At 46.1% G+C, this 12,251-nt stretch overlaps 1 protein-coding gene across 1 annotated transcript; it reads left to right on the top strand.

Moving 5' to 3' along the window:
* Positions 1-2,041: 2,041 nt before the first annotated feature.
* Positions 2,042-11,801, top strand: LOC149364234 (uncharacterized). Its single transcript, XM_089568653.1, has 11 exons — positions 2,042-2,211; positions 2,831-2,888; positions 3,343-3,479; positions 3,960-4,072; positions 4,303-4,463; positions 5,217-5,315; positions 5,964-6,078; positions 6,662-6,734; positions 10,294-10,339; positions 11,132-11,151; positions 11,717-11,801. The coding sequence occupies exons 1-11, from the start codon at positions 2,042-2,044 to the stop codon at positions 11,799-11,801; spliced, it is 1,077 nt and encodes a 358-aa protein (XP_089424779.1).
* The last annotated feature ends 450 nt before the right edge of the window (positions 11,802-12,251 follow it).

The raw sequence follows: 12,251 nt of genomic DNA, 5'->3' as shown, positions 1-12,251 counted from the left end.
TTCTCTCTTTATTGAATATTTGTACTCCATTGTCTGTTGTCAATTTTGCAAAAGATTTTCAATTTGCTGGTATTAGCTGTGCTGTACTTTCCTGGTTAGATAGTTCGGGCATAACGGTGTCATGTTTGCTTTTTTAAGATATCAGGAATGTCTTTTTTTGTTTCTCTTTGAGATTAGGCAGGTTATCTTAAGGTATTCTATTCTTTTGCTGTAAAGTTTTTTTTTTGCATATGTGATTTGCCGTCTTGTCACCTCTGTCCTGATGCGTTAGCCGGGCTGTTGGCCTCGTCAGGAGGCATGCTTTGTCCGCCTCCTTGTGCCTCTCCCCGGGGGCATATTGTAAATATAGCCGAATAAACATTCCATTTCATTCATTTCATTTGTAGAGCTCTGCAAGCAACCTAACAAAAAAAAAGCCATGAAATTTTATGTTTCATGACGTAATTCTTGAAGCGACGTAAGCGCTCAAACGGGAGGGGGGGGGTCCAGTATTCAGCATTTGCAATAACTTTTTTAGGCTTCAGAAACGGCTGCAAACTATAGTAAACCTGGGGCAAGAAAAGAAAAAAGAATACAAATAGTACAGCGGCTTCATGGTAGTAACGACAGCTGGCGCGAAAAAAAAAAGACAACGATAGTGCATATGATATGAATATGATGTGATGGAAGACTCGCCGCGGTGGCTCAGTGGTTAGGGCGATCGGCTACTGAGCTGGAGTTTCCTGGTTCGAACCCGACCGCGGCGGCAGCGTTTCGATGGAGGCGAAACGCAAAAGGCGCCCGTGTGCTGTGCGATGTCAGTGCACGTTAAAGATCCCCAGGTGGTCGAAATTATTCCGGAGATCTCCACTATGGCACCTCTTCTTTTTCTTTCTTTCAGTTCCACCTTCCTCCCTTCCCTTACGGCGCGGTTTAGGTGTCCGCCAAGATATGTGAGACAGATACGGCGCCATTTTCTTTCCCAAAAAAAAAAGCCAATATGATAGAAACAACACTTTTCAGCTTTCAAGGTGACTCATCTCGAAGGATAAGGATACCAAATGCCCTGCTGATGGCAAAAGGAGCTAACTAAAGTGCAATAATTAACGCTATTGATTTCAAACGGCAATACACGTCTTTACATTGCCTTCAAGGAAAGGAAACAAGGTAAACAAAGACGTGCTTCAGTACCCAGCTAATTAGATTGAGGCTGAGAGGGAAAGAGATAGAAGAAACTTTATTTGATGAAAAAAGTTCTGTCCTGGTTGAGGACATCAGTTTGCTACTTTCCAATAAATCTCTACTGCGTACCTTGCGTACCCACTGCTGAGTATAATAGTCAGCTGAATGTGTTCTTGACTACATAACGGAGTAGAAAAATAATACGAAGAGCTTATTCGAATTAAAAACATTTTCGATTAAAAGTTACTCTTGTGCTGAGCGTAACTTTTACTTAGAGCAGTTGCTGGCTGCACTTGAGGCGTCCTTGGCATGTATTAATCTTTTCTTACGTGTATTTATTTCATTCCAAGGTAATTTTCGCAGTCATCGCTCCAACGATAAGCGGAAAGCCGCTTATGCTAAAGAGATTCTTCGAATACAGTTAAGTCATTACTTCTGGCATTGATGACCACTTGTCCTCATTACTTATGCGCTTCTATTTGCATACGCTGAAAAGGGTCCAAGTATGTAGCAATGAACGACGATGCTCTTTCGATGTCCTTTAAACTACATCGATTTGCAGCCAAGCTAGTCATCACGCTGCGACACCGTGCATTGAAACAATTAGGTAGTGCTTTTGAGTGCATGTCTTCGTCGTCTCTAAAGAGGTTGTGTAGTTGTTACAAGAAAACTTGCTCGATCAAGTTCAAAGAGGAAGAACGAAGAGGACATGCAAATAAGTTGCCAGCACGCTCTGTCGATTGATTTCTCAAAATTGGCACAGAAAATTTATTGATCATTCCAGTTGTTCTCGAGAAACGTAAGGAATTCGCTCAGAGGCGAAGCCGATTCCTACTGGGAAAGGAAACCGGTTGACGCGATCAGCCGCTCACCTGCCGATATGAACCCGTTGCACGTATTTATCGGCTCCGTGTGCTTGATATGCTTTCTGTATCAGTTCTACAGCGTGCTCGGCGTTTACCTCGAGTACAACTTCAGCGTCACCATGAACGAGCGTCAGCGCAATAATTACATCGTCTTTCCTGCAGTCACGGTGTGCGTCGATGGTTGGTGAGTGTAGTTCAGCGTACGTAGAACCACTGCGGAGAAATCTGCAATCAACTCAGTCTATACTTGCTTCAAGACTGGCATTTTCTAATAGCTGCGTGTAAGATTTTTTTTCGATGTCCTCGAAAATCGCGGATTAATGTATCGTTCAAAGCGCCATCTCTGACCAATGAATGTTGTGCAGGTCGGTGGTCTGGTTAGCGAAATGAGCAACCGGTCACAATAAGCCATCTACACGCAATTGTGGTCCACGTCGGTGGGAGCCACGTAGCGTCAGCAACAGCATAACGAGATTAGGCCTAGCCGGAGGTCAAGTATTCTACTTTTTTTTTTTTTGTCGGGGGTGTCGCGTATTCTCATACGCCCTTTGGAGGGGATTAAATGCACAGGAACAGCGCAAGCGTCTTCAATACAAAGTTAGCACTCTAGAAAGTCTTCGAACGCTTGCTTGGGAATCTATGTTAACAGAACAAGTATGCGGATGTATGTTAATGAGAACTGCCCTAAATTTTCAACGGTATAGATTCGGGTAGTGACTAAGAGTGCTCTATTAATGTGCGTATTTTTACAGAGCGAAGTGTTTTCAGCGGCTCACTGCCTTTTTTCTCTATTTCGTCCGCAGGTTAAGCATCGATAAACTGTGCAAGTACAGGCCTAACAAGTGTAGTAAGCATGACATGGTAAGAGAGCTATGAAAATTCAGGCCTTAAGGGAAATGATTAATTTACGTTAGTAGGGCACTGAATTGGTTCCTTACTAATTAACAGCACTAGTGTATAGAGTATTTAGTACATCTAACAGTAAGAATTTGACATAGAGGTTTTCCTTCTACTGGTACGGTCAAGCGCTTGGTGCGATTATCTCCCAAGATACAGGAAACACACTGTTACAATATTTGACTATTTTATTGCCGAAGCAAATCAATCTTGTATTGCTAATCATTGCCTTATACGAAATACTTCCGTCGTTAAGTTGCTTTATTAATGCATATATTTCTGCTCTGAATGGTTATTACCGCTAATCGAAACAAATGCATGCGTCGTTTCGTGCTTGCGAAATAAAATGCGTAATATATTTAGAATTATTTGCGATGCTCTCTAGGCACATGTCTTTGCATGTCTAAACTCGTTGCAGGTATATGCTCCTGGGCTGTACATTGTCCAGGCTATTCCAGCACTGCGTAATGCAACGATGTTCCCTGCCCAGGAACTATTCGACTGCACCATGACGGCTGGCAAGGCACCTTGTCCTGCTTTCAACTGTTCTGACAGGTGCTAATTATGCACTGCTCTGTGTTTTGTGCAGTCTCCTCATATTGTATAAAGAGAACAGCTCGCAGAAAACAAATATACCTGTCTTGTTTCAGTGCATTCTGTAAATTATGTCCGCAGAATGCGAATCCTGAATCCTGAATACGCATAGTATTATACGTTATTAATACTAATGTGTAATAGAAATATTTTATTTTCAACTTGTTAAAAAAGAAAACGAAACCTAGCTCGTATCATTAAGGAAATAGTTTCTATCAATCGGTTATTCGAACACGGCAGACAACTCTGCGTTATGAATGACGCTAAAGCCTCAAGCCTCAATAGTAGGTCATTCCTGAATAAATGTTGATGAAATTTATGTTTTAATTCCTTATTTTCTTCCACGCCTGGCTAGCTTATCGTCCTATCGGGTACGAAACCAACACACACCTTTGTTTCTCGACGTCACGGTCCCTTTTGGGACTGTGATCAAAACTGCAGAATCGAGAACACCTACTACAGGCGCCCGTCGCAGCAGTGCTTCACGCTCGACGTTAACGCTATTCCCCAAGAGGAACACCCTTTCAAGGAATGCCCCAAGCAGTGGGAGTGGGGTGAGTGCACGTACTCAACCGCCGCTGGTAATTCTCGTCGAAGAGGAGTTATGTTTATCCGGGGGGGGGGGGGGGGGGGGGGGGGATTGCAGATTTTCATTGAGACTGTTCGTGAAGAATAAGAATAATGCCGTACTGGATTCAGGGCACCTCTAGGTGCGATTTTTGTAGACCCGCATACTATTCGAAGTTGTAAAGGGATAATCTGCATGATTTAATCCACCTTGCAGAACTGGAACTGAGCTACGGATTTTCCAAGCGCGACACGATGATGCTGCTCCCGCAACGGGTGTACCCTCTGTTCGTTCACCAGACTGGACTCAGTCCGCCCGATCAGCTCTCTGCAGTGCAGCTGCTCCCAGGGAAAATCATGCACGCCACCGTCAAGCAGGTGAGAAGCGTTTTTCTAAAAGCGCAAGTACCCGGTTATAGCCATGGCGATGATTGGGGGTGGTGGAATCGTCAGTACTTGCATTATACTCAAGACATTGATGTGCGTTAAGAGATATTGCTCCGAAAATCTGAATCCGTTCACTAGGCCATGGTTCTTGCCTTACAAGTTACAGAGTTGTCCTGGGGGGTGCAGATGAATGACTGCATAGATAGATCAATCGGCGAGTGAATGGATGAATGAATGAATGAATGAATGAATGAATGAATGAATGAATGAATCAATCAATCAATCAATCAATCAATCAATCAATCAATCAATCAATCAATCAATCAATCAATCAATCAATCAATCAATCGTTATTCAGCCTCCTATGAGAGCTTCTACAGACGTGTGTTTGTTCGAAGCCAGCCGGCATTGCATAACAGATTGCTTGCTCTCAGTATCATTTTATTGGTGATAGTCAGAAAAGTAAGAATGTTTTTCCTGAAGCATGCATTGGGGCAAAGTCCAAAATCACGTGGCGTATACGTTCTGAGAATTTTTTCGTGAAAAAAATAGTCTTCATGTTTGACATCGCGATAATGAATGGCGAAAACGAAAAATAATGGTTATGATGTCGCTTTGTTACATGATGGCGAAAAATAAAGTGATTTTCTTGTACTGCGTCCATAATTTTTACTTCCTTCTCTCTTCGACGAATCGTTCTGAGAAATGCTTCGACGCGTGCCCCACGTTTTACATGGCACGCAGCTTCGCACTTTCAGGCTTCCGGCGCCTTACAAAAGCAAGTGCACCGACTACAAGGCACTGGGTCCTTTCCCGGAGTTCAAGGGAATCCTGAACTACGACGTAAGCATTTTAAACTGGCCGAAGTTTAGTTGTTTTTTTTATTTCGAGGACTTGCCATGTGGCAAAAGATGAGGCTGTTAATGCGCTATAAAAGGTCGTGTAGGCTACTTTGTCCACTAACCACAGGGTAAAGTGGTTTTTTTATTTAAAACCTTTTACACTTGGCACATGCATGGACGCCCTCCTGCAGCTTAGAAGCCATCGTAATCATCGGGAACTCTTAAATATGTCTCCATAAGTTTTATGCTAATCTTCTAGGAGTACAAGCATCTTTCCTGGGCGTTCGAGATAACAGAGAAAGAAAAATTATCGATCTATAGCATGCATGGAAGCGCTGTAGTGTATCTCCTGCGAGATGTTGAAGCGTTACCGAATAGATGAACGTACCCCTTCATTTCTTCTTATTCGAGACGTTTGCCATTAGGAATAATAAGAAAGGGAGTGAAAGTTAGAAGCAGGAGTGTAAACAAGCCTCGCTTGCACGCCTAGCTTGTACAAGAGGATGCACCGACGCGGTTTCTGTGGCATGCCATAGTTCATGACAGCCGCGCGATCAGCCATAAATCTACTGTGACCAGATCGCCCAAGCATGAGAACTTTAAAATTCGAAAGGCAATCTCAGCTTTCGCGTCCTGGCGGTGTTGCCAGCTTTGCATGCAGAAGTGCGCCATGGAGCTGGAGGTGGTGCACTGCGGCTGCGTGCAGCTGACGCACGAGTTCACGGCCAGCTACCCGGCACCCACGTGCGACTTCGCCGTCACAGGTGAGCTTCTCTCTCCTTCCAACCGTGCCTACTGCCATTCCAATAACAAAGACATGCGGCACTTGGCGGCTGATTTATTAAGCGAGGGCGAATTAGTAACCACCGTTTTAACTGGAACGACGCGAAAACGTCAATGCGTTGAGGCGTAAACGATGAGGAAAAGAAACAAAAAAAAAACACCCGCCTTATGCAGCGAACAGCAGATGCTTTCTTATCTTTCAAAAACCTCTTAAGGCTTTACCCAATCTTCTGCCGACCATGTATCCCGTCCTCAAAGAGCCGTACTTAGCTGATGGAAGTGCTTCTATAGCAGGAGTAGTAGAAATAGGCAGTGCGTCCAACTACTAATATTTTCTTTCCATAATCGGGCTCTTACAGCATCCAGAAAAATTCGCTTCGTGAAAATATAAGCGTTCCATATGTGTATGTGGTTTTTGCGTTACAGTTATGTCCCAAGAAAGTAACTAATTATCCCAAGAGGTCGATTAAGTGAAAATACGTATAATATGCTTGAGGAATCTGTAGGTGAAGCAGTTTGATCTATTATACAAAGGCTACCACTTTTATTGTGATTGCTTCGCAGAGAGCTGCCAGGCAGAATTGGCCGCCAACGGAACGTATGACAAGTGCAAACGTGTTTGCGGACTGCCCTGCGAGTGAGTGCATTTGCCTGTTCTCTGCAGGCGCAAGTGCTTTATTTTGTGACGATGTTGCGCGAATCAGAATATCTGAATGGCACACGAAGTGTTAACACAAGGGATCAAAGATTAAAGGAAGGCTTGCTCGTAAGCATCCGTCCGAAACAAGACATACGGCTATGAAGGAAAGATACATAGCTTTTCCAGGATGTTGGCAGTTCACATACCCAAAAATTCTGAACAAAATAATTTTTGTGCAGGAACCAGTTTAAAAACGCAATTTTTTCATATATAGCAAGAATTAAATGTAACAAACAATGCATCCGCAGATCACCCGACGGCAGTCTCGCATTTGTTTTTTCTCTGAACGTTTTTGCTGTCGTCAAAAGCGTTCCCCGTTGGTTTTCCATGGCAGTCGCAACTGCTCGATGCGATGGCTGGAAACACTTTAAAAGAAAGATTTTGCTACACACCGAAAGAATGGGCCATTCTTCAATATTCCCACAGCAATAGCTTGCAATATTTCAATTTTACAAATTTTTATCCAAGAATGTTGGACATGAAAGATTCGTCCTATAACGGGGCGAAGATTCTGAAAACTGAAAGACGTTCCCGCTCCGAGTTGCATGTTTATCAATTCGCCCTCATTCTGCCAGGTGCTAGCCGTTTTGGTCGGCTCAGTTAATGTCGGGTGAATTGCACAGATGCTTGCGGTGGGATTGATCCCCGACAAAGAAGAGCTTTTCGTAAACTGCTAAGATTCTGTTAAAGCTAGGTATAGTTTTTGTTTGTATGGCTGAGCAGTGGTGGAGGTTAATAGGGATTTGATTAAAATACCTCGATTGAAATACTTCGCCCAGTATAGTTTCCGTAAATATGACAGAGATGGAAGATAAGAATTACATTCGCTTGATATAGGTTACTTTTGAGGCATTATCGGCCTCGCTAAATACAGCCGTGTAATTCTGTATACAAGACTCGTGCTGCTTTAGCTAGCGAGATCAGAATCGCGGTTAATTTTCAGTTCAGTGTACTAATTCACTGGCTAAATAATGAGGCGCGTTATTAAGTTATAACTATAATCGAGTTCAGAAATTCTAGATTCGTAAGACAGCAGAGGTACTCAGAAGCTTGGCTGAAATGTCACCGAAAAAAAAAAAGACAGAATTTTGGCCAAAAAACGGCAAAATGTATTGTCGTTCTGTCGCAGCAACAGATTTTTCCGTGTCATTGTAGTATCTTCTGTAGTTTTGTTGCTACGACAAGGAACGGTACAATGCAACACAAAATGCTGTTGTTTCTACAGAAAATTCTGTTATTATAAATTAATGACTAGAAATTCAGCAAAAATCCTGCTGGGGTGACAGAAAATTTCTGGTTCTAGTTTTCGACATGGATGTGTATAAGTATATGTATTTCATGGTATCAGTTGTTTTAAGCTTTTACTGTGTTGAGGGTTTGCGGGGTCGCAGCGGAGCACCAGAGAGAGACGACCAGCGTGGCAGGCTTCTAGTTCCGGACTGCCCGTGCCGGGCGTGCGCCACGAGCACGCGCTGTCCGTCTTTATTTTCCTCTAGCGCGCGCTGTAACGCCGATCTCAGCGCCGGCGCTTTACAGCGTCGCCGGGCGCTACAGGGCCCCCCGCCTAGACGGAACGGCGAAATGGACGCGCCGACGGGGTACAGATGGAGGGCACGCGATGGAGGGAGGGTCCGGTAAGTTCATGTCAGGGTCCGGGAAGAGCCGTCGGGTGGAGGGCGCGGATTCAGGTGGACGAGCCTGGCTGTTGCGCAATGGGCGAATGATGCAGGGTGCCGAGCTGACAAAGCATATTAGGGCAATGGAGGCCATGGTGGGGCCGTCACCGACTGTAGTGCTGCCCGCTGGCACAAGTGTCATTGGTGCTGGACCGTTGCAGCTGATGTCGGCGGGAAGCTGGCACACAGAGTACGCCGTCACAAGCAAGGGAGTGGTCGAAACGGCTCCGTGGACAGATGTGGTCTTTAGCGTGGTGTCGTGTCGCTGCTGTAGCGCCAGCTTCAAGTCGTCCAAATAGGTGGAAATGGCTGGCTTACATGGCTCAGGTGCCCGTGATGTAGGGCGCGAGCAGTGCGGTCCGGCCACTAGGGTTGGCACAGGTGTGACCGACGAGACAACGGTGACAGCTATGGTGATGACGGAGGAAGTTGCTGGGTTCAATTCCAGGTGCTGGGGTAAAGCGGGAGTGGCCGTCCGGAGCGACTGGCCAGTGCTGATGCGCGTGTAGGCATGGTCGGGCTTGAGAGCAAGCACTGACACTGGGTCAGGAACTGTTTCAGGCAAAGTGGGGCTGGAGGCGATCGCCGTGCTTGTTACTGCTGTCATCGGGTTGGCTTTCTCATCCTGTTCCTGATGACGAGTAGTGCTCTGCGGACCTTCTGAGGGGCTGGGAGTGTGACAAGCAGGCTTGGTCGTTGTCGAGGGCTCTTTATCATCAGCGGGCGACGGCTTCAACCTCACAGCAGAGGCCTGCAGAGCTGTTGGCGGTAGTGACGAGGTAGATGGAGATGCCGGAAGCCTCGGCACGGCTGCTGCCGCAGAGTCGTCTTTGGCTGCAGGAGGCTCTGGCGACAACGCCACTGAAGCGCAAGGAGGCAGGGCCAGAGACGCGGGTACGATAGGAGTGGGAGAAGGACGCGAGGCGAAGCTAGTGCGGATCCCACCTGGTGTGGCGTCGAGAGAGACAGCCGGGCTGGAGACGCTGGACGGGAGTGGCGGCGAGGCGGCGAGGGGCTGCTGAGGCGGGCCGGGTTCTGATGAAGGCTGCGTGGGCGCGAGCGAGGCCGGTGCAGGGCCAGAGGCTGGCGGCGGCGAAAACGGGTCCGCTGCGTCGTAGAGCGGCGGCGGAACGTAGTAGGCGCCGAAGTACGCCAAGACGGCCGCACGCAGCTCATCGTATGGCCGGCCGCCGAAAGCAGAGTAGGTGAGCCGACGCAGGAGGTCGGCCGGGAGGATGTCACAAAGGACTTCGTGTTTGAACGGCTGGATGGTGATGCCGTTCAGGTACATCGCAGCCTCCAGATGGGCGAACCACCCGCCGACGCCTGCAGGCCGGAACGCCGGGAGCGGCGGGTCGAAACTTGGGTGCTGCCAGTACGCCATGCTGGAACGCCGCTGAGATAGAAGGCACGGTTCGCCAGGTCGCCACTGTTGAAGTATTAGCGGGGTCGCAGCGGAGCACCAGAGAGAGACGACCAGCGTGGCAGGCTTCTAGTTCCGGACTGCCCGTGCCGGGCGTGCGCCACGAGCACGCGCTGTCCGTCTTTATTTTCCTCTAGCGCGCGCTGTAACGCCGATCTCAGCGCCGGCGCTTTATAGCGTCGCCGGGCGCTACAACTGTTAAATTACTGTCGAGCTGCTTTTACTGTATACCTGTTTACTGTTTCATAGGGTCTTACTGAAGCCTTCGTGCGCGGCCTCTTTTCTGCCTCCTAGGCCGCTGTACGTGACTGTAATAAAACTTAACTGAAGTGAAATTCATATTATACTTAGGTAATAATGCTGTTTATATACTAATAGGCCTATTCCATCTTTCCAGGCAGATCCATTACGACGTCCGTATATCCGCAATTTCCGATGAACAGGTTTGCATTTCTGTACACTTCTACACACCAGGCATTTAGCAGCAGAGAAAGATCAGGTAGAGGTCAAGGCTAGAACATTGCGGATGCTTAGTGTATGAAAGAAATACGTATATTCGGGGGCATCAACAACGAATGACACCACCATCTTGCAAATATAGATGCGTCATTTCATGTTCTGTCTCACAATTTGTTGAAATGCCTTGGAGTGCGAGCTTCGAGATCACTCTTGCGGTCAGGACTGAGCACGAAAAAATAGTGCCGTTGAGGGAACCTCTTGTGTCATTGCTCACTTATTTGCGCAAACACAATGCTCGTAACATCTCAGATTGGCCCAACTGATTTTCATATCTACCGACGCTCTCTTGAAGGGAAGCGCCTCGCAGTGTTACACTGCGTAAGCACGATCTCGTTCCTCATTGGCTGGAACCACTTTAGTGTTAACGCGTCGTGAGACAGAGTACAGATATGTGCGCAAGTGGGGTCATTATTTATCTCAACTGACGTGTTTTGATCGCTGTACAGCCTGTTTGCTAAAAATTACAAGCGTGTTCGACGAGCCCTCGTTCGTCGTTTAGCCACAGGTATACACTTATTTGTCAGTTGGTCTTTATAGCTAAGGATCAGTTATTTTATTTTATTTGTTTTATATAGTCGATGATCCCTCCGCACGTTAAAGCTTAGCGCTGTTAGGCTGTAGACTACCATGCACTATACACTTCGGTCCCATATGTGAGAGAGATTTAGGGTCGTGTTCTCGAATCACAAACTGTGCGCGCATTTTTCTGTTTACAGGGCCCTGCGCAAGACACAAGGTACGTCACTTTGTACTCGACTTGGTAGCGAATGAAAGTGGACAGATCTTAATTGATGGAGTATTTTCTGGACGCATCTATTATCTCATTAAAACTAGTTCATGATACGGTTGTTAACGATGCACATGCACTTTGCAACCACTTGACTGCAAAAGATAGGCGGTAGCAGTGTAGAAGTCAGTCCTAGCAAACCGTTGTGAATTGATGTCGCATATAACGTTTTTCGATGAAAGGCATGGCGGCAAAATTTATAGACGCGACCTTACGCGCTTCTGCAGGTATGCACGATTAGGTATTTCTGTTCTCACTAAGCTTCCGTGCCGTGACGTTTGTGGAGCTGTACGCGTTTGCGTGAAAATACCGAGCAAGAATATAGTATAAAAGACAAGCGCTCATACAGAACTGTATTGATGTGTATTACATTTGTCACCCGCAGAAATTACGACCGTAAATTCTAACATCAAACACTTTTAAGGGGTAAGAAAGTAGGCGATGAATTCATTTCCTATGTGTGCTGTCTTTATTGCTTTCTTTGGCTGCTCGCTCATCTTGACTTTGGGTGCAGAGGAAAGTTGTTCACCCTGAAACTGCGCTACCGGTCGGACATCGAGGAGCTCGTGCTCTACCAGCCGACGCTAACAGTTGAGTAAAGGCTTACTCTGTAATCATACGTACACAGAGTTGATGTCAACGAACTCTACGAGGACGTGATAAAAACATAAGTGATAAAAGCCTCATTCTTTGCCTTTCAATTTTACTTTTACTTGTGTGCTTTTCTTAATTGATCTAGGGTTCTTTTGTTTGTATCATTAGTTTATTTTGTTCCAGAGTTTTTTAATGTTCAAGTTTGTTTATTTACTTTTCAGCGAGTGCGGACATCGAGAGGAAAAAGATCACGGGAGCTTGACAGGTTTTCGAGCCCAGAAAAGGAAGGCTGGTGGAGAAAAAATATTGTTTTTAATTAATTGACCGTTTGAAATTGCTCTCTTTTAGCAAAGCGAAGTGCACCACTTAAAATTTTACATGGCTTCTCTAAATTACGGTCAGGATTTGTTTTGTAAGAACGAAGCAGATAGAGGAACCTGGCCGAGTCTAACATT

The sequence above is a fragment of the Amblyomma mixtum genome, chromosome 2 (assembly GCF_055824585.1).
Source record: "Amblyomma mixtum isolate Tamu chromosome 2, ASM5582458v1, whole genome shotgun sequence".
NCBI lineage: Eukaryota > Metazoa > Arthropoda > Arachnida > Ixodida > Ixodidae > Amblyomma > Amblyomma mixtum.
The sequence above is the reverse complement of the archived record's forward strand: the minus strand, read 5'-3'. Positions and strand labels throughout refer to the sequence as shown.